The following is a 22,720-nucleotide window of genomic DNA, read 5'->3' on the forward strand; positions in this document are numbered from 1 at the left end:
CCTCCAAAGTTTAGTAGAAATTGGCCTACTAAGGGGTGGACCTACCCTTCTTCTGATTCTCAGTCTAGGGGTAGATCTAGACGTGGCAGGGGCAGAGCTCAAAGTACATTCAGGCCTAGAACTTGGAGTTCACCTGCACAATCTGCAGGTGAGGGTAGGGGCCAGTCCTTTCGTAAACAGGCCCAATGACCTGCATTTTCAGCTGCCAGATTCTTTTTCCCTGGCAGCTCCTTTGGGAGGAAAGTTAGCACTCTTCAAGCAAAACTGGCTTTTAGTTACCCAGGACAAATGGGTATTGGACATTATAAACCGAGGCTACAAGTTCTATTTCCATACATTGCCTCCTTTCAAAGGCATGCCAGACTTTCCTCCTCGGCAAAGGATAGAGGCTCACAAGCATATTTCTTTACTTCTTCAAATAGGAGCTATACAGCCAGTTCCTCTGTCAGAAGTGGGACTAGGATTTTATTCTCGCCTGTTTCTAGTGCCAAAGAAAGGGAACACGTGGAGACCAATTTTGGATTTATCTATCCTCAACACTTATCTGGACATTCCAAAGTTCAAAATGCTGACATTACAACAGCTTTTACCTCTGTTGGGAAAAGATCACTGGATGGTAACTCTGGATCTCAAAGAGGCTTATCTTCATGTTCCTATCAGGCCCAGTTGCAGGAGGTACCTGCGTTTTCGGGCTGGAAATTTACATTATCAGTTCTCTGCATTGCCCTTTGGCTTATCTACTGCGCCCAGAGTGTTCACAAAGGTTCTGGCTCCAGTGATAGCCTTTTTCAGGTTAAGAGGAATACAGATTTATCCTTATTTGGACAATTGCCTGATCATTGCACAACACAAAGACGAACTTCTACAGCATCTACAGTATGTGATGGTAGTGTTAAGATGCCTAGGGTATTCTGTGAACGAAACAAAGTCCAGTCTAGTACCCTCTCAGGACATGTGCTTTCTGGGTGTGAGACTGAATACAGCTTCCCAGATGGCCTTTTTGACCCCGGACAAACAAAGCAGCCTTTCTCTTTATTTCCATCAAATGTCTCTACAGTCCAGGCTGACTGCAAGGACAGTCCTTCAAGCCTTGGGGTTCATGGCATCTTGTATTCTGGTGCTTCCCAATGCCAAACTGCATATGAGGAAGCTTCAATGGTATCTCAAAAATGTATGGACACAGCACTGCCAAGATCTAGACACTGTCATTCGGATAATACCTTGCATTCAGAAAGAATTTTTGTGGTGGGCTCAGGAATGTCACCTAAACAAGGGACTCTCTGTGACCCGACCAGAGGCGAGTCAGATTTTAACGACAGATGCCTCGGACAAGGCTTGGGGAGCGCACCTAATGGAAAATGGGTGCAAGACACGTGGCCTGTCGGACTTCAACATTTGCATATCACCTTGAAGGAGATGTTAGCAGTCCAATTTGCATTGATGGCTTTCAAGGATTTACTTCACCCAGGACAGGTGTTGATTCAAACAGACAACACTGCTGTCATGTGGTACATCAACAAGCAAGGGGGAACCCATTCGTACCCTCTTTGCAGGCAAGCGATGATTTTGTGGGAGACTGCTCTCAGTTTACACCTCAATCTTCAGGCAAGGTTTCTACCAGGAGCACAGAACTCCTTAGTGGATGTGTTGAGCAGACAAATTGTGGATCCTCACGAGTGGAAACTGGATCCTCATGTGTTTCAAAAGTTGACAGTGTTATGGGGGACTCCAGACATAGATCTGTTCGCTTCTCCACTAAATTACCAGTTGCCAAAGTTTTGCACAAAAATGTTTCATCCCACAGCTTGGAAGGTGGATGCTCTATCATTCAGTTGGAGCAATCTTCATGTCTATGCCTTTCCACCTCTGCCTCTCATTCCCAAGGTACTCCTGAAGGCCAGAATAGACAAGCCATCCATGATTCTGATAGCACCGGATTGGCCTCGACAGCACTGGTATCCACTACTGAGGAGTTTGGTACGGGAGCCTCCATGGCCTCTGCCTTTGATTCCGCATCTTTTGTCTCAGGAGGGAAATCACTTCCTCAATGTCAAGATTCAGTCTCTGCATCTCACAGCCTGGCATATTCTGTTTTAGACCCTGGAGGGTCTCAGCTTCCACAACAAGTTTTGAATGTTATTTTGGAGGCCAGAAGGCCTAGTACAAGGAAAGTTTACGCTGATAAATGGAGGAGATTTTTTCTTTGGAGCAAAGCGAAGGACTTTGATGTTTCCAAGCCTGATTTAAGTGTTTCTCTTCAATATCTAACTGAGTTATTGGACAAGGGTTTGTCTTTCTCCTCGATAAAGGTTCATGCTGCAGCCATTTCTGCTCACTATGACTGTGACCCTCCTTTATTTTCACATCCTTTGTTTAAGCAATTTCTTAGAGGGGCAAAGAACATAAGACCCCCACGTAGAGCTCCTACTCCTGCTTGGGATCTCAATTTTGTGTTGGAAAAGCTTACCTTTTGAGCCTGCAGCTACTGCCGAGTTAAAGTATTTATCATGGAAGACTGCTTTTTTGTTGGCCATTACCACTGCAAGAAGGGTTTCTGAATTACAGGCCCTTATGGCAGTGGAACCTTTCCTGATTTTTCATAAGGATAGGGTATCTTTGCGTACTAATCCTTCCTTTATGCCTAAAGTGGTTTCTAGTGTGGCCTTGAACCAAACTATTCATTTGCCTACTTTTTATGCAAACCCCAAAATAAAGGGAGAAAATTTTGCATACTTTGGATATTCACAGGCAGTTACGTTATTATTTGAGCAGAACCAAGGGGTTCAGGCAGTCTCAGCAGTTGTTTGTTTCTTTTGCTTTGGGTTCTCAGGGAAAACCTGTTTCTAAACAAACTATTTCTAAATGGATTGGGTTTTGTATTTCTTTCTGTTATTCCCATCATGGTAAGGAGATTCCGGCTGGAATCAGACCTCATTCCACTAGAGCTACTGCCACTTCTACTGCCTTTCTAAGAGGGGTAGCTACAAAAGATATTTTGGAAGCAGCCACTTGGAGTTCAGTACATACTTTTTCCAAGCATTATCACCTTCCTCTTTATTCTAAGTCTAGGGCTGGATTTGCCACTGCAATATTACAGGGCATTTTGGCAGCCCCTAATGCTTTATGATTTTGCCATCCTCCCTCTACCTCTGCTTTGGGATTCTACCCATATGTAAGGACTGCAGCAATGTGAGATGAAGAACATAGTACAGTTTTGTACCTACCATAAATGTAGATGTTCGAAGATCCACATTGCTGCAGTCCAATTTTACCCTCCCTCCTTCCCCTCTGTAGTTTGACATGGTTATATGGTTTGGGTGATGGTTGTTGTTGGGCATGTTTTTTGGGAGGTATCCTGTTTTTGGGCTGTGGCCTTTCTTTTTAGGGCCTTCTGACATCTGGGGCAAGAAAAGACTGAGGATATGACGTCGGTCATGCGCTTTTATACCCTGACGCTCTGATGTCAGATCTAAGAGCCCATGACCGACGTCAGCCTAATACTTTGGTATTCGGGCCGACCGAGGACAGCGGACTACCCATATGTAAGGACTGCAGCAATGTGGATCTTCGAACATCTACATTTATGGTAGGTACAAAACTGTACTTTTTTGCCTCTGTTTGTTTTTTGACAGGACTATACTTTTCTTAATTGTTGGGGGGAGGCAAATGTACTAATGCTCAAAAACGAGGCACACAAAAAAATGCATTGAAAATCAGTATTCTGTCCTTCATGGAGTTAGGGGGGAGGAGAGACTGCACACTTTAGAGCTCAGTATTCATTCTGTAGTTGGGGGAAACTACACGCTTTAATTCCCAATATTTGTTTTTGCTCTGCATGGAGTTGGGGGGAACCCTACATGCTTTAATGCTCAGTATTTGCTTTTGCTCTTCATGGAATTGGGGGGAACACTACACACTTCAGAGCTCAGTATTCATTCTGTAGTTGAGGAAACCTACACGCTCTAGCGCTACTTATAACATTTGTAAGCAGCACTTCACAATAGCTTGCATAGGCGGTCTGGGATTGAGTAAATGGATGATGATAAGTTGTCAAACTCGCCTTCATTCTTGCTGGATGGGTTCGGAGCCGATCCTCGGCTCCAACTCGGCACTTGCTAAGCTCGAGAGCTAATTTTACCAGTTCGAGGCAACCCTATATCCCATGTTGCAAGGCGTGACTACCCAGATCTCGTTTGCCGCTTCGCAAAGAGGTCTCCTTTTACCAGCTCAGGTAGAGTTTTAGTATTTTTTGTACTAAAGTCAGTCAAAAAATTTCCAATTTCCTTATTTCTCTTTCTTAAGAGTCAGTGTTAGCTAGTACCTGTCTGTCTTAGCCCTATATACCCTTTCTCCTTTGTATTAGGGATAGTTTTTTTCCTCCCTTCAGGCCTTAAGCCTCCCTTCCATTATTTTCTGTCAGGAAGTGTGGGTGTGTTAATCAGTTTTCCCCCTTTCATTAGCTAACTGTGTGATTGGATTGTGTGTGTGTGTTTTTTGTGTTTGGCATACCATGTCCAAAGAAGTAAAGGTCTCAGGCTTCAAGAAGTGTGACTTGTGCTGTCAGAAGATGTCTCGGACAGACGGTCACACTTCTTGTGTGTACTGCCTGGGGCCTCTACACCTGCAGGACTCCTGTGCTATTTGTCACTCCTTCAGCCAGAGAGTCCTGCAGGAACGTAGGAATAAACTAATCCTACGTGGCTTGTTGAAGCCAGAGGGCTCCCCGACCAAGACTGGGTCGGGAAAGCCCTCTAAGCCACCTAAAGCCCCGGCTGTGACTCCTAAGCCTTCGGCGGTGGCTCCGACTCCGGCTGGAGCCGATCTTTTTATCTCTGAGGTGGTGGTATTGGTGCCGGCTGGGTCCGATACACTTGCATCGATGTCGGCTCCGGCCGGAGCCGACGTATCTTTGACCAAGACTGGTGCCGATAAGCTGTCGGCTCCAGCTGGAACCGAAGGGTCTTCGGCTCCGATGGCTCCTTCCAGGAAGAGATCTCAGTCCCCTTCACTGGAGTCAATTCGCTCGGCTCCGGGATCTCCTCTGCTTTCGGAGGGGAGCCATCGGAGCTTATCTTCAAGGTCTTCCAGGCTGTTAGACCATGACTTGGAGAGGGTGGTAAGTAGACTGCTGAAGTCACAGGCACTGGCCCAGATGCTCCATAGCCCGTCTCAGCAGACGACCGCTATCCCTCATCCCCCTGAAATTCCTCCTCCGACTCTCCTTCAGAGTTCGGAGCCGGAGCTTCTCGGAACGCTGACCGTGGGTGCGCCGGAGCCGATACCTCCCCTGTCGGCTCTGTCGTCTTCGACTCCGATTTCCTCCATGAGACCTTCCTTGGAGGGATCCGGTCGTCGGGTCTCCCTTGTCGGCTCCGAGGGGCGAGTGGCATCGGACCCTTGTCCGACCCCGCTCTCCCTCTTGGAGCTTCGGCATTGGTGAGCTCGGCTCCGACATCAGCCTCGGAGCCTTCTCTTTCGGCGGGACTGGGGATTCCTGTTTCTTCGGAGCGGGAGTCTTCTGGCCTCCCTGGAAGGGGAGCCTTTGAGGTGATGAGGAGTGTTCTAGCCCCGGAGCTGAGTCAACGGTCAATTCCATTAGCTCCTCCCTCTTCGGTGCCTGTCGATGTCTCTTCCCATTCTCTTGCTCCCGGACCCAGAGATCCATCGCCCCAGGTTTCCCCATTGGGAAGAACTTCCTCTTCCGAGGTTTCTCCTGATCCTTCGGGGGAACCCCCGCGTAAGAGGACGTGCAAGAGGAAGCACACAGACTCCCCTGAGTCTACGACATCAGATACTGACTTAGATGAGTCTGAGGGTTCCCCACGGTCCCCCTCTGAGGATGTCTCCTTTTCAGACATCCTGGAACTCCTTAAGCAGAGGGGGATCTGGCCCTCCATTAACTCCTCCGAGGATGAGTCGGTATACCTGGAGGCTTTTGGATCTCGACCCTCCACCTCCTGGGTGTCTCCGCCTTTCGAACCGCTCATGGAAGTGGTGGCTCGAAAGGCGTGGCGCCCGATTCTGTGGAACCAGTCCCCAGGAGGCCTTCTAAATTCATCACGGCCCCCGCAGACAGACAGTTTCTCACCAAGGGTGTCCTTGTTGATGCCATGGTGGTGGCGGCTACCACCAAGAAGGAACTTGCCGATCCTTCTGTACCTGTCCATCCTCCTAACAAGGACTCTAGGACCATGGATAGGTGCAGTGGCGGATGTTTTCTTCAGCGACCTTCGCTATGCGCTCGCTGAACTATCTGTCACTTTACCCGGCTTCAGAGAGATATTCTCAAGGAACTAGGTGAGGTAGTTCAGGATCCGTCAGCTGCTGGGGCTCAAGAAAAGATTGCCTCACAGCTCGGAATCCTAAATTCTATAACTAACTCCTCCATGCGGCTCATTTCTTATGCAGCCGATGGGGCGAGTAGAGCCGCAGGCACAGGGGTGGCACTTGGGCGTCAGTCCTGGATGCGGCTTTGTAATTTCACAGACTCCTTTAAGGCGTCCTTCACTAATACTCACTTCGATGGTTCGGCTTTGTTCGGACCTCAGGTGAAGGACACATTGACCAGGTGTGAGCAAGACGGCAAGACTCTTTCTGCCGTAGGAGTCCATTTCTCCACCCCTTCAAGACCCTATCCCAAAGGTCAGAAGGGAGGGAAAATGTGGTTCCGTAAATCTCAGGGAGTCACGCTGGACGCACGTGGTCAGTTTACCCCCAGAGGCAGAGGGGGTAATAACAATAGATGCCGCCCTAGGGGCAGAGGGGGTCCGCAGAATCAGGGTAGCAGAGAGTCTCTCTCTGATAAACCCTTCCAGCATCCCTGAGGTGTTACCAGACTGTCCACCCTTGGAGGCAGTCGGGGGGGAAGATTGTCGCTGTACCCAACAGTCTGGCGTTCCCTTTCTCAAGACAAATGGGTACAGTTGATCATATCCGAGGGTTACAATATCCCTTTCGCGAGATATCCTGTTCCTCATCAATCCCTTCCAGAAGTTTCACCCGGTCTAAGGGAGTTGGCAAAGCTGGAGGTATCAAAGCTCCTAGCAAAAAGAGCCATCCAACTAGTGCCAGCAGACCAAGTAGGGTCCGGAATCTACTCAAGATTCTTTTTGGTTCCCAAAAAGGCGGGAGATTGGAGACAAATTTTAGACCTCAGCAAACTAAACAAGTTTGTCAAGAAGGCAAGGTTCCGGATGGTCACGCTTCAGTCCATTCTAACCTTTTTGGGCAAGGACAACTGGATGTGCTCAATAGACCTTCAGGATGTGTACTATCACATAAAAATTCACAGGCGCTCCAGAAGGTTTCTCTGCTTTCGGCTGGGGACCAGTCATTTTCAATTCAGAGCCCTGCCCTTTGGTCTCACTACAGCCCCCAGAGTGTTTACCAAATGTATGGCAGCGGTCACGGCTCACCTGAGACGTCAAGGATTTCAGGTGTTTCCGTATCTAGACGACTGGCTCCTCTCTGCCACCACCAGGCATCAACTTCTCAAGGCCAGAGACTACACTCTTCACACCTGCAACCAGTTAGGGATTTCTATAAACTTCGAAAAATCTTCATTGTCTCCTTGCCAATCTATTACCTTTATAGGCGCAGAATTAGACACTGTCGGGATGTCAGCAAGACTCACAAACCAAAGAATTCTGGACATCCAAAAGTATGTTCGGATCATACTACTCAGCAAAAAGATCAGGGCCAGATTTGTCCTGAAGGTGCTAGGTCTTATGGCTGCGGCCATCGTACTGCTTCCTTTAGCTCGCTTCCACATGCGTCTTCTGCAGTGGATATTGTTCACCCAGTGGTCCTTCCAGCAGCTTCCCATGCGCCACGAGATCTTCGTGACGCAATCTTGCAAGAGTCATCTAACCTGGTGGATGTCTTCTCCGCAACTCCATCAGGGCCGACTGTTTGTTCCCCCAGTCCCGGTTGCCACAGTCACTTTGGATGCCTCTCTGATCGGGGGGGGGGGGCATTATCAGGGCAGGATGGTCCATGGGACTTGGCAACCCATAGAATACCATCTGCACATAAACGTCCTAGAGATGAGAGCAGTGCTTTTAACGTTGCAAGCCCTCAGCGACTTTCTTCCTTTAGGGACTATTGCATTCAGACGGACAACATGTCCGTAGTCTGGTATATCAACAAACAGGGCGGGACCAGGTCCTATCCACTGTGTCGAGAAGCTCTCAGACTTTGGCAATGGGCAATCTCCTTTCATCGGTTTCTGATAGCAACGCATATCCCCGGGAAATCCAACTTCTGAGAGGACAGACTGAGCAGAGCTATTCTCATGCCACACGAGTGGTCTCTCAAGCAATCAGTAGTGGACGAGATTTTTCAGAAGTGGGGCGTCCCTTGCTGCGACCTTTTTGCTACACCCCAAAACAGCAAATGCCCAGACTTCTTCTCCCTCTTTCCACTACCAGGCCATCCCCCCAGAGATGCTCTAACCCAGGATTGGCCCCGGGGACTTCTTTATGCCTTTCCTCCATTCCCACTGATACCTCAAGTGATTCAGAAAGCTACCGTCTTGAGAGCCAAGTTGATTCTCATTGCCCCTTACTGGCCTCGACAAATTTGGTTTCCGTCCCTAGATCGTCATCTCTTGGTTCAGCCTTGGCATCTGGATCCAATTCCAGATCTTCTGACCCACCATTCGGGTCATCTGCACCAGGCCACTCATTCTCTCAACCTCACTGCTTGGTTGCTCCACTTCCTTCCTTAGCCAGGCTCCCTATGATTTCTAATCCCGTGCGAGATATCATAGTAGCTTCTCTAAAGTCCTCTACCAGAAGGATTTATGCTAGTAAATGGCAGCATTTTTCCTTCTGGGCAAAGTCCAGGGACATAGACCCCTTTACTGCTCCAGTGCAGTCAAGTCTTGGACTTCTAGCTGAGATTTTTTCAATCGGGTTCTTCTTCCTCGACAGTTAAGGTCCAGCTGGCAGCGATCTCAAATTTTCATGTTGGCTTAGCGGATCAAAACATAAGGTCTCACAAGCTTTGCAAAGCCTTTCTTAGAGGGATCTTTCTGCTGAAACCCCCAATCAAAGATCCCCCTCCGCAATGGGACCTGAATTTAATGCTGGCATCCTTGATTCAGCCCCCCTTTGAACCGGCTGCTACATGCTCATTAAAATTTCTTTCCTGGAAGACAATTTTTCTGGTTGCTGTTACTTCAGCCAGGAGGGTGTCTGAACTTCATGCTCTCTGTGTCCGTCTCCCATACTTGGTTTTCCACAAAGATAGAGTATCTTTAAGAACTAATCCATCTTTCTTGCCCAAAGTTGCTTCCCAGACGAATATTAACCAATCTATTGAATTGCCAGTTTTTTCCCCTAATTATTCTGACAGAGCGGAACAGAAACTTCACTGTTTGGATGTCCATCGCCAACTCAGATATTACTTGGACAGAACTAAACAATTCAGAAAATCTGATCAACTGTTTCTTTCTTATGCAGAAAACAGGAAGGGTCTTCTGGTCTCCAAGGTGACCTTATCCAGATGGCTGTCTTCTACCATTTCTCATGTTTATCTCCTTAGGGGCAAGCAACTGCACTCGAAACCAAACGCACATTCTACCAGACACCTAGCCACTTATACAGCATTTCAGGATAGGCTACCTATTGACACTATTTGTGCGGCAGCCACTTGGGCCACTCCTCACACCTTTGTCTCTCATTACAAATTGGACTTGGCCTCCAGGGACAGGGCTAGGTTTGGTTCCACAGTTCTCAAGAGTCTGTTCCATTGAGCCACCCAGGATAGAGGTGCTAGGGACGCGGTCCCATCCAGCAAGAATGAAGGCGAGTTTGACAACTTAACATTAAGAAGTTATGTACCTACCATAACGTTCCATGTTAGTTATCTTCTCTCGCCTTCTTTCTTGCGTCCCTCCCTCCTTCCCCCTAGCCTGGACAGACCTTGAAGTTGTACTCTTCTCTGGAGCAGTTCATTCTTTCTATGGGCCCCAGTAGGAAGTGTCACTAGTCTCTAGTGGTTATTTTGCTTTGTTTCTTTCCACATTTAGTTCCTCTTCTTCCTTTCTGGGAAGAAGGTTACTGGCAGGGTTTTTCCATAGCTACCAAACGAGATCTGGGTAGTCACGCCTTGCATCATGGGATATAGGGTTGCCTCGAGCTGGTAAAATTAGCTCTCGAGCTTAGCAAGTGCCGAGTCGGAGCCGAGGATTGGCTCCGAACCCATCCAGCAAGAAAGAAGGCGAGAGAAGACAACTAACATGGAACGTTATGGTAGGTACACAACGTCTTCTTTTCTTCTATATTGAAAGTTTTTGGTTTTTGCTTCTTCCTTTAGAACAGCTCTTGTAGTCACCTTAGTACTATTTTTTTATTAATTAAAAATGATACCTGTGGCAGCTTGATTCTTTCAGCCTCCATTGCCAACCTGCATGACTCTGAACAAGTCACTTTATCATTCCCAGGCTCGGTCTGAAAAAAGGTCCATGAAGATCAGTCTCTGCCAGAGAAAACAAATGCAAATACATAATTTATTTTGGGGTGTTAACCTAGTTGAGGCAGAATGCTTTTCAGTCTTTTCTTGGGCCATTTGTCAAAGGCATTACAACAGCAAAAGATAGTTTAGTTGCAGTTATGTAGTTTGTAAAGAGTATTGGTGAGATTATACAGACAGTACAAACTGGTATCACTACAAAACCATAAAGTAATGACTTCAAAATTAGACAAACAGAAGGATTATATACACCATACTTCTTAACTTAACCTACAAAGATTGAAAATAAGAACCAAGGCCCTTGGAAAGTAGGTACATCCAGCTAAAAAGTCTGGACATCTTATTAACCTACAAACTGGATAAACAGCACGTAACACTTCCTGCCTGCAGTAAGAATGTGGTATTCCCCTCAGAAACATTTTTAAAGTCAGTGCAACAAAAATGATGAAAAGTGTCCTCATATTATCAAAGAGAGGGTGTAAAAATCTGTAGACATACATTGCAAATTTCTGCCATACAAGGTGCTTTGTTTTTGCTTTTGCAAAAGGGAGATGTAAAATGGGTGTCCTCTGTCATTAAATTGTGTCACTAGTATGTTGGTCATGGGTTGTGGTTTTCTGAGTCCCAGACAGCTTCAACATCAGGTGTGATAAAGGGGATTCAGAAAATTGTGTGAAAGAGGTAAATCAAGCCTGAAAATAGGGGCATGCCTCCAAAAATAATGAACATCGTGTGCAGAGGTAAATCAGGCCCAAAAGTAGGAACGTTCCTCCAAAATAGAAATGGTTGATATCGGGTGAACTTTGGAACTCGGTACTGGTATTTATCTGACATGTAAAGAGTGTTGGATGCACATGGTAAACACACTGGGTTAATGAAGAGGACTTTTCTTCATTTTGTGTATGTAGGATATACTATAAAAGTGCAGTTGCAGTCTGCATATCAGCATGTAAGGCTTGATTATCCTAAATGTAAATATCTTGTATTGGAAAACTGAGCACATCCCATGCCGGTAATAATTCAAAACTGGTAATGAGCTCTGTGGGTGAATGTAGAAGCTTTTAAATGAGTTTATGCAAAATGCTTTAGACTCATAGTTGTACTCTGGTTGTCCTGAATATGATTTAACAAGTAGAACTGCAGAGTGAGGCATGACGTTCCATCTATCGACATAATGTTGGGTTGAGGGAAAAGTTTTTGGTTGGTTTTGAGTCTGCCTAACACTGCCAGTAAAACGAGGTAGTTCAGTTACAAAAATAGCAGTACTTACTGTGACTGAGTCCCACTTATCTTTAACTGCAGATGCCAAATGTCATCAGTGACACTGAGCTGACGAGATGCCTCTGCTTCACATTGGTAAGCAGAACAAAGCTCTGAATTAAACCTGCAGTTGGAGAATTTCAGGTTTTAGCACAAGGCTCAGCAAAGTCCTAATGTTTAGAACTACCCATGTAGGAGCAACAGTTGCTGGCAGACCAACGTGTGGCATACATATGCATGCAGCGTAGCATAAAAATAGATATTACATGGTATATTAAATTGTGTAGGTGAACCAATACTTCTGTAAAGCTTTTCAGTCACAAGACAAGGGTAAGTCAAATGTTTATATTTACAGACAGCTTAGCATCATTTTGGGATACAAGAGAAAATGTAAGTAACCTGAGAAAACCTGCAGATTCCCCACAGCGATTCATCAAGGAATTTGGAATAAAGGTCTGCACCGTGGTGCTGGGAGGCAGTGATCCCAATCAAGGAGTCTTATTGCTCGTCTCATTTAACTAACAGTAAAAGTTTAGCTTCCCTCACTATTAAATTTGCTTACCTGCTGCAATTTAAAAAAAAAAAGGTACTTCAGTAAGCTGACTTCAGATCTGTTCCATACCATGTTTCATCCGTTTGTCTGAATCCCGGAGTACAGCAGTTATCCAATGAATGTGACATCAGCATTAAGAAGAGTTTCATTTAACTAATAATTCAGAAAAATCAGATTCATTTCATAGAGGAAAATAATTTCATATTCATTTTTGTATAACAGAAAAGAGAATACAGAGACTTTTGGCAGCCCATTTTCTTTGATTTCTCACTGAGAACCACAGTTTTCAGTGGCATTTCCCTTATTGTCCTAATTTGTATCTGGCAGTGACATTAGCTTGGAGAGTAAGTCTCTCTCACACTTGCTTTCAAAGCAGTTTTGTGTTTGTTTCAATGGAATTTGTAGCATAGGTAATGTTAAGGGAGAGCTGCACTGGGAATACAGTAGCTGCATGGTTATGCCGCTTATGCATTGTCATCCAGAGTGAAATGGCAGCATGTATAACCAGTGTAGACATGTGCTGTACCAAACAAGCAGAGTACTGAGTATATGTATGTGCACTACCAAATGAGCAGAATGCTGAGGGTATGTATCTGTGCTACCAAAGGAGCAGAGTACCGAGTGTATGCGTGTGAGCTACCAAACGAGCAGAGTACCGAGTGTATGAGCTACCAAACGAGCAAAGTACCCAGTGTATGCATGTGAGCTACCAAACGAGCAGAGTACCCAGTGTATGCATGTGAGCTACCAAACGAGCAGAGTACCCAGTGTATGCATGTGAGCTACCAAACGAGCAGAGTACCCAGTGTATGCATGTGAGCTACCAAACGAGCAGAGTACCCAGTGTATGCACGTGAGCTACCAAACGAGCAGAGTACCCAGTGTATGCACGTGAGCTGCCAAACGAGCAGAGTACCCAGTGCATGCACGTGAGCTGCCAAACGAGCAGGGTACCCAGTGTATGCACGTGAGCTGCCAAACGAGCAGGGTACCCAGTGTATGCACGTGAGCTGCCAAACGAGCAGGGTACCCAGTGTATGCACGTGAGCTGCCAAAGGAGCAGGGCACCCAGTGTATGCACGTGAGCTGCCAAAGGAGCAGAGTACCCAGTGCATGCACGTGAGCTGCCAAAGGAGCAGAGTACCCAGTGTATGCACATGAGCTGCCAAAGGAGCAGAGTACCCAGTGTATGCACGTGAGCTGCCAAAGGAGCAGAGTACCCAGTGTATGCACGTGAGCTGCCAAAGGAGCAGAGTACCCAGTGTATGCACGTGAGCTGCCAAAGGAGCAGAGTACCCAGTGTATGCACGTGAGCTGCCAAAGGAGCAGAGTACCCAGTGTATGCACGTGAGCTGCCAAAGGAGCAGAGTACCCAGTGTATGCACGTGAGCTGCCAAAGGAGCAGAGTACCCAGTGTATGCATGTGAGCTACTGTGGCCCATAGGCGTGTCATGCACCGTAATCTTCCTCCAAAGGGATAATACTATCCCTTTGTGTAACGTTGGACAGTATGCACTTAACTCTTACTGAAGAGATACTATAGAAAATACGGACAAGTCCTTTAAAATGGTGCCTTATGCTGTATGTTGCAGTTACTGTGTTTTGTCATGAGAACCTTGCTGTTCATACTAGCATGGGAACTTTATGCAGACGTGAAGTTATTGTTTGGTAATGTATGCCATATTAGTGGTAACCTACCAACACCATCAGGATGGGCTGATATCCAGACAGACGCATATGTTCCAGGACTGAATAAAAAAACAAGGTACTAGGGCAGTCAGCAATGAAAAATGGGTCTGATTGGTTGATGCCAACTCACCCATTTTGCAGGGAGGGAGGCACCCAGCCCCTTTTTATATGCCTGACTATTATTAGGGACACAAGCCCAGTAGATTGTACTGAGACATATGTACCCATAATGTTGTGTATAGCACAGTGACAGCATTCAGCAAGGTCATAATAGCATGTGTGTGCACCATTGTGACTTTGTGTGAGAAACTGGATGTCATGCATCTGCAGGGAAGTATGTGCAACTCTCTGTGGATGCCTGAATGATGGCATCTCCCTCTAACCCAAGGATTGTGTGAGAGGGTAAGTCAGTGATGCACTAATTTATGGTGGAGACATAGTAAGCCAAATGGTCAGTGTGTCCGAGTGCATTTGTTTAGATACAAATCCTGCGCCTTTTTGTATTGTGCATTCCACTATGTGCAGGTGGCAGTACTTAACTGAATATACATACTATGAAAAAAAACATTTGTGTACATATTTAATGTGTGCCCACATACATAAGTAATGCCCATCTATGTAATACTTCTTATTAGGTGAAACGTGCCTCAATAACTAGTATATGGTGATTTTACTGTTTTGAATTCCTGTACTGCATTGAAAATCTCAACTTGAAGCATCTCACTTTGACTGAGGAGTTAGTGTTCTGTGTGACAGAACGTCTTACTTTCTGGGACAGTAGAGTAATAAATGTGCCTTTGTTTTAACTAAAGTAAAGGTATTTCATAATATAAATTGTAATAATGGAACCTTGATGTTTATAGTGAATTTCCTTTTAACTGCTTGCCTGTACTTTATTGGTTGTGAAATTGCTGCTGGGCATTGTTTTCTATTTCACCTGTTAGTTTAGACACTGGGAAATGCTGTAACAGTGATTTTGCATACCGATTCATCTTTATATCTCACTTGCCCTGTTTCGTCTTTTGGTAGGTACTGAATTGTTGAGCAGCAAAAGAATGTTCTGAAGAGCAGAAGTGAAAGCCATGTATTCTTAACAGCCCAGAAGGATGGAGTTGTGAAAGAAAAAAAAAAAAAAAGTATTTTAGCAAATACGAAGTCTAATTATATTTGTAACTACATTGATGCAATTTTACATACAGAAAGAAAACGCTCTGGATATTTCATTACATCTCCACAGAACAGTAATATGGATAAAAGAACATGGATGTCTGATTTATAAATACTTCCAGTACCATTATTTGGCATCTTTGTTCATGACATAATGCTGGATTGAAAGCACCATCTTCACCTGATGATCATTTAGTGTTAAAAATATGTGGATTTTAAGTGCTGTCACATGAAAGGTTTTATTTATTTTTGTGCAATGACATATTTACGCTATACCCAAGGCTGCACCGTTTCATGGCTTTTATGTTTCTCCGTTAGAAAATATTTTAACCACTGTTAAAACATGATACGTCATGACCTTTCAGACTTTGAAAATGCAGCCAGGAAACTGAATCGGGTATAGGATTTCCATTAGCAGCAAATGAATGGTGCCCTGAGCTTCGTGAATCTTGTAATGAAAACTAGTATAATGCAACAGTTTGTTACCATAAAACAGGTCAGGTTACTAGGCAGAGAAACTTGTTTGAATTTTCTTGAGTCCCACCTATTGATTTCATTTCTCCATGCACAAATGAAATTTCTGGACAACTTTTTATACTTAAAGGTGGAAAGTGTTTTTTGGTCATTAACAGCATTCACCCTTTTTAGGGTACTGTAGTATTATCAGGTTGCTGCTGAATAAACTGGTTCTTACAGAATAAATCTGATTTATTTTAGTATTTCCTTTCATCCAAATGTTTCATGATCAGCTTGAAAAATAAAAACACATATGAAAAGCTATGAGTGGGTGCCCACCACTGGCTGAAAAGGCCCTTTCAGAGGGTTATGCTCGGCTACGCTATCGGAACACATCTCTGCTTATCTGGCAACAGCAGCAGCAGGAACTGGAAAGATCTCCACCTGGTACATACCTAAACCGAAGCCAGAGTGTATGGTATTCACAGTATGGAAACCAAGCCATATTAGTAAGGGACAAAAATAAAGTAGATGAGGCTAGAGACACTGGGCAGTCAAAGATATGCACAGTGATGTAAGTTTGGAAACTGAGTGACCCTGAGGGTCGTGCATAGTGTTTAGAATTGATCCTGCATTAATCCTACTTTTCACTAGATCATCTTCTTGTCAAACAGTTCCCCTACATTTCAGTTGTTACAAATGTAACATTCTCAGCTGCAGTGAAACTGGGATGGGTCATTGTAGTAAAACTAATCTGAACTGTAAGAAATGCTTTTCCTAGCATTCTCCTCTGTTTATGCACACTTCATTAAATTGCATGCTGTTTTACAAATTGTTTAAAGTATGTGGCATAAAGTATGTATTTTATTTGTATGTGTGTGTGTGTGTGTGTGTGTGTGTGTGTGTATATACATATATATATATATATGTGTGTATGTATAGTGTATATTTATTTATTGGTGTTTCAAGTGTGAATTTTAATACGTAGTTACTCAGGCATTTAACAATAGATACATACTGACATGTTTTACAAACATAGTAGAGTGCTTATTTTATTACCTCTTCAATTTCTAAATGAGGTAGTCTGCATTCTTCTAAAAATCGTTAGTAAATGTAATTGTCTCTCTACTGTTTGTCTTCTGTTTGCATAGCATAGTGATAATGTACATCACATCTGAGGGATATTAAAGTTCTGTTTGATGTTTTATTATGTTGTATTAGTACTTCTTGTAGTATTTGAATTAGTCTGTTAGTACTGTCAGGATGTGGGAGTTGTTAACTGTATGTAAGGAATTTGTGCCATCCTTTTAAAAAGGCCAGTAGAATGCTAACATTTATAGCTTGGGTAATGAATTCCTGGGTGACTGAGGTTATCAGTATGGCTGCATTTGCAATACTGGGTCCACTTTTAGTGGATATACAGTAGCCCAGAGCTTAGACCAGTACTGTGTGATACAAGTACTATATAAGGGTGATTAACAATGAAAAAGCTAGGTTGTGAGGAAAAATGAAGGCAGCAAGAGAAATGGTTTGTAATTTAGACATGCCTCATTGTTAAGTGGAATTGGGTTTAGTGAAAGTGTTACTGGTGAAGAAGTGTACATTATGGCACTTGAGGAGGACATGATAGAACTCTGCAGAAGTGTTTCTAGTGTGGTGCGAGTGGGACAGCCGTCAAGGATACAAAATGTTACGGGATGCGATCAGCAGTTGCCAATAGGACTTTACTACAGTACTGGCATTCAGAAATGAATGCTGACTGTAATTGCTGTCAGGGCTGGATATGCTTAGTGGGTGATATGGTAAACTGCTTACTGCAATGTACAGTTGTAGCAAATGGTTTCCTGAATTTTAAAAACAGATTCTGATGATGTCCATTTCATTATGCATTACCACTGTGTCTATGGATCCTACCTCAGATCTTATTCAGCCATTTCTTCCAGACCTACAATCTGAGCCTCAAACTCTCCCTTTCCCATAACCCCTAAAATCTCATTTGCCGCCTTCCAGCACAGATGCAATTCCGCACCCTCAACTTCGTATAAGTGTTTTTACTTGTTTCTAGTTTAAAGTTATATCCTTCTGTTTCTTTAAATATTTATCTTAGGTTAGTTTTCTTGTACCTCCCCTCCCTTTTTAGCTACTTTCTCTGAGTTTATCACTAGTGTTAGGGTTGTTTTTTGCCCTCTTCACTTTCTTTCTAACAATTCTTCCCTTTTCTTTCTTCTCTTCCTTTTCCTTTATTATAACAAAAAAAAAAAAATCTTTCCAACTTTTTTTTTTTTTTTTTTTTTTTACTTTGTCTTGGCCCTTTAAGTTAGTGTAGTATGTGTATGTGTTTGTATGTGTGGGTACACTACTTCCAGTATGTCTGACAAAACCCATGGATTTCAAAAGGTGCCTCTTGTGGGCATAAGATTCCCTATTCAGATGCTTACAAGAGATGTGTGTATTGTCTTGCGCCAGGGAACTTGGAGGTCCAGTGTGACATTTGCATGGCCTTCAAGCCCAGAGCCCTTGCTGATTGATGTAATAAGTTGATTTTAAGAGGCCTATTACCAACCTCTGGAGCTCAGACTCCCATTTCCAAGAAGCTTGCCCCCTCTGCTGCCCAGGGGTCCACATCTTACTTTCCGGAGAAGTGCTAAAAGTTGTCGGATCCTTCTAAGTTGGATCCTACCAACTCTTGCAGCTGTTTGGATCCAGTATGGTCAGTGCCGAACAAGACTCATTCCCTGTCGGATCCTCAAACTTCGGGTCTGAGTAGCCTTTTGGATCCTACAGTAGCAGTGTGGATCCACAGCTTCTCATCTGTAGAAAAACTTCCTCCAGTCCGAAACACCCAGATCGGAGATCCTGGAGTCATACTCCACATCGGAGCAAATCTCCTTCCCTAGCCTCGACCATCAAGACCAGTCTGTCCACGTTCAGGTCCACCTAGTCCTCGACCTCCTCTCTTCTATCACACTCTGATATGGAAAGGATGATGTGGAGTTCCCTCAAACCCCAGATTCAGCCGGGGATCTTCCCTTCTCCAACCCATGCAGGATCCGTGAGACTTTCAACCCCAATACCTCAGTCTCCTCTTCTGATCCAACCTTTGATTTCAGAATTTCAGGATCTGATTTTCCCAAGTGGGCCGTTGTCAGAACATGAAATCTGCCTTTCTTTGACTCCGGCAGTGTCCCAGACTAGCTCGGCTCGGATACCCTTAAAACAGAGCAGATCCTGGACTTGGGGTGTTGGCGCTAACTTGTCGGGGTTGGTTTCGAATCAGACCTTTTCAGAGCTGTCCCTTCCGATGGTGGGCCTCGTCCATCGACCATTAGGGCCCGGTGTCTTCTGGAGGAGTCTGCTGCAGGGTGGCACCTTGGTAGCTCCAGCTCCTAGGATGGGGAGACAGGCTTTCCCAGCTTCATCTGCCTTTCAGGTGCCAGAGAGGGCTCTTTTCAAAAAGCGAGAAGTGTCACCACTTCCCCTGGTCCTACCCAATCCCCTTCTCATCAGAGCTTTTCTACCATCCATCGTGTCAATAGTCAGCCCTTCCTACAGAGCCTCCAGGCCTACCCTCAACAAGAGGTCCCCCTGTTTTCCGAGACCTCTCCTGAGTATCCTGTAGAGGAGGTTCATTGGAAGAGACGGTGCAAGTGGAAGCACCTAGACTCCCCTTTGGAGTCGTTGACAGAAGGCACTGACTTCGATGAAGGGGAAGGGTCCTTCTGGTTTCTACCCAACATCTCCTTCGGGGATGTTTTGGATCTACTCAAACAAAAGGTGGCTGGTCTTCCCAACCCCCTTCCTCCAAGGAGTCAGTGTTCCTGGAGGCTTTTGGGATGGGTCCATCTACTTCCTGGGTGACCCCACCGGAGGCTGAGCTCATTGACCTTGCTGCCCGCTGGGTTGGAAGGAGTCAGATACCTTGGATAAATGCATGGATAAATACCTCAGTACCCCCAGTGATCACCCATTCTGCGGTAAAGGTGTCCCAATTGATGGCATTTTGGTGTCTGCAGCCACTAAGAATGAGCTAGCTGAACAGAGCTCCTCTGTTCATCTCTTGAATAAAGAGTTTGGGGCTTTAGACAGCCACCTTTATGCTGAGAGCATCAAATAACATGGCATGCTTTACGCCCCTTCAGAGAGACCTGATTAAGGAAATCACAAACTCTCTCATGCAGTCTTTGTTGAAGGAGGACCTCAAGACGTTATCTTCCCAACTGACCACTATGTCCTCCATCACTAATTCCTTGATGAGGTTAATTTCTTATGCTGGTGAAGGAACCTCTCATACAGCTGGTTCAGGCATAGCCCCTAGGAAACATGCCAGAATGAGGCTTTAAGTTTTTGACCCCAGTGGACCTTCTGCAGGAACCAACAGAGTATGAACATGTGGTTCCTTAAGTCTCAAGGGTCCTTCCTGGATTCACAGGATGAATCCTTTTCTAGAGACTTTGGGAGGGGAATTAATGGTTGACACCATCCCAGAGGGAGAGGGTGTCCACAAAACCAGGACTGTAGAGAACCCTTCTCCGACAGGCCCTATCAGCGCTCCTGAGGTGTTGCCCGACTGTCCTACACTGGGGGCAGACTGTCATTACACCCAGACACCTGGACAAGCATAACAAACAATAGTTGGGTGTTAAATATTTATTTCCAGAGGTTGCTATATTCCCTTTTTTCTTCTCCTCCCAGTTCTGGAAGATATCTCCCTGATATGCCACCCAGTCAGAGGGAGAGGACGTTTCTAAAGGTTCAAAAACGTCTTGAAAATAGTCATCCAGGAGATCCCAACTAAACATCAAGGATGCAGAACTTGCTCACGCTTCTTTTTTGTGACAAAGAAAACAGGGGTCCTTTGACCGATCTTGGACTTCAGCAGTTTGAATTTGTTTGTGAAGAAGTTAAAGTTTCACATGGTTACAGTGTAGTCCATTCTGCTGCATCTATGCAAGGACAATGGGATGTGCTCTATAGATCTCCAGGACCCATAGTATGATATCAGAATAGACGGGCGCTCCAGCAGACATTTGATCTTCTGACTGGGAGCCAGTCATTACCAATTCAGAGCACTGCCCTTTGCCCTTTGGTCTCACCACTGCCCTGCCCCCGGTGTTCAAATGCATGGCAGTGGTTGCAGTCCATCTTCGTCTGCCAGGATTCCAGGTGTTTCCATACTTAGATGTTTGGCTCCTGACAGCACCTACAAGGCATCCACTACTTCGAGCTGATCAGGTGATGCTACAACTCTTCAGTTGCCTGGGAAATCACAGTGAATCTGGCAAAGTCAAAGATGTCTCCCATACAAGACCTAGAGTTCATAGGAACGCAGTTCAACACAACTCTACAGATAGCTGCCCTACCTCCACAGAGAATAACATCTTTGAGACAGCAGGTTCAACTATTACTAGAGTCCCTAATGCCACCAGCTCGCCTGGTCCTCATGGCCCTAGAGTCCATGTCAGCTGCCATTCTTATGGTCCCTCTAGCCAGATTCTTCATGTGAGTTCTCCAGTGGACCTTAGCAGTCCAGTGGTCTATTCTCTTATCATTCGTTGTCAACCTGTCAGACTAACTCCCATTTTGCAGGTGTTATCTGCAGTGGTGGATGCTTATAAATGACCTCCAACTCAGCAGACCCTTCATCTCTCTTCCACCTATAACCACAGTGACCACAGACTTTTCCCTGTTGGGGTGGGGGTAATTTTCAGTGGAGACAGGTCCAAGGTACGTGGTCCATGACAGAGACCAAGTTGCACATAAATGTCCTGGAGATGAGGGCAGTTCTTCTAACATTGATAGCCTTTCAGGACTGCCTTCTCTGGGAACAATTGCAGTTCTTACAGACCAATATGTCTGTTTGGTACAGAAACAAATGGGGGAACCCGATCATACCCATTGTGCAGGGAGGCCATGAGGGTTTAGGAATGGGTGATCTCTTCAAACTGCTTTCTCATTGCAATGCACATCCCGGGGGATTCCAACATTCTGGTGGACAGGCTGAGCAGACTGATCTTAAGTGTACATGAGTGGTCCCCGAAACAATCAGTAGAGAATCAAATATTCAGCTGTTGGGGTCAACCTTGCTATGACCTGTTTGTTTCTCCCCTGAACAAGAAGTGCAGCAAGTACTTGGCTCTGATTCCCCCCTTGGGGCAGTCACCCATAGATGCTGTTGGCCTCCGGGTCTCCTGTATGCTTATCTTCTGATTTGCCTGATTCCCAAAGTCTTACAGAAAAACAGCAGGTTTTAGCCCAAGGTTATAGTCATTGCCCCCTTCTGGCCCCATTGGGTATGGTTCCCCTTCCTGTGGTCGCACAGCAGGTATTTTCCACGGATACTGGATCCCAAGCAGGATCTGATTTCCCATCCGTTGAAACATTTAGGGTTTTTAGAACTTAAATGGCAGCTTAGATGTAATGCAGATCATCTACCAGGCCTCAATGAGGTCATTTCCATCTCTACTTTTCTCAATTTAGTCTATATGTGTGATCAAATAATGTTTGATAATCTTTTAGTAGGAGTAGTTTTATTCATGTATTTGATTTAATGTATTATGGAGTTTTATGGATTTTTTATGGAATTTATTGTTTGCTTGTTGCTTAATTATGTTTCTGGGGGGGGGGTGTCTACAATATGTGTATTTAAACTCATTTTGTTGTCTGCTGGGTTATTCTGAAGAAGTCTATTCATTGGAGTGGATGAAAGCGGATATCCGAAGCTCAATTTACTGCAATAAATTTGTGTTTGGGATCTCCGTTTGTGTTCATGTTTTTATCTGTTAGGACATCAAATTCCCAATCTTCGATCCTTCTGACTGTTTTTTCCACTTCCACTGATTCTATGAAAGTCCAGGCTGGTCTCCCCAGTCAAGAAATTATAGTTGCCTCTCAGAAATCTTCCAAGAAGAAGGTATATAATAAATGGAAGAGATTTTCCATGTGGGTGTTGGAGCAGAATATTGATCCTTTTCTGCTTCTATTTCAGATATTCTTATGTTTTCCAGCTCACTAGCTCACTGTTTCAGCATGGAGCTAGTTTTCAATCTATAAAATTACAGCTAGCAGCTATTACAAATTTTTATGTAGGGAAAGTTAACAATTTTCTTGTCTTCCCTTTCC

At 44.9% G+C, this 22,720-nt stretch overlaps 1 protein-coding gene across 2 annotated transcripts in view; it reads left to right on the forward strand.

Moving 5' to 3' along the window:
• BRD3OS (BRD3 opposite strand) overlaps positions 1 to 16,808 on the forward strand; it is a 57,671-nt gene extending 40,863 nt beyond the window's left edge. For both annotated transcript variants that reach the window (XM_044057173.1, XM_044057172.1), the window contains exon 2: positions 15,008 to 16,808. In XM_044057173.1, coding sequence (XP_043913108.1) covers positions 15,925 to 16,179 — 255 coding nt within the window. In that variant the 5' untranslated portion in view covers positions 15,008 to 15,924 and the 3' untranslated portion in view covers positions 16,180 to 16,808. The remainder of the gene's footprint in view (positions 1 to 15,007) is intronic.
• The last annotated feature ends 5,912 nt before the right edge of the window (positions 16,809 to 22,720 follow it).

Source organism: Protopterus annectens, chromosome 15.part0 (genome assembly GCF_019279795.1).
Source record: "Protopterus annectens isolate FY-2018-M chromosome 15.part0, PAN1.0, whole genome shotgun sequence".
Classification (NCBI taxonomy): Eukaryota; Metazoa; Chordata; order Ceratodontiformes; family Protopteridae; genus Protopterus; species Protopterus annectens.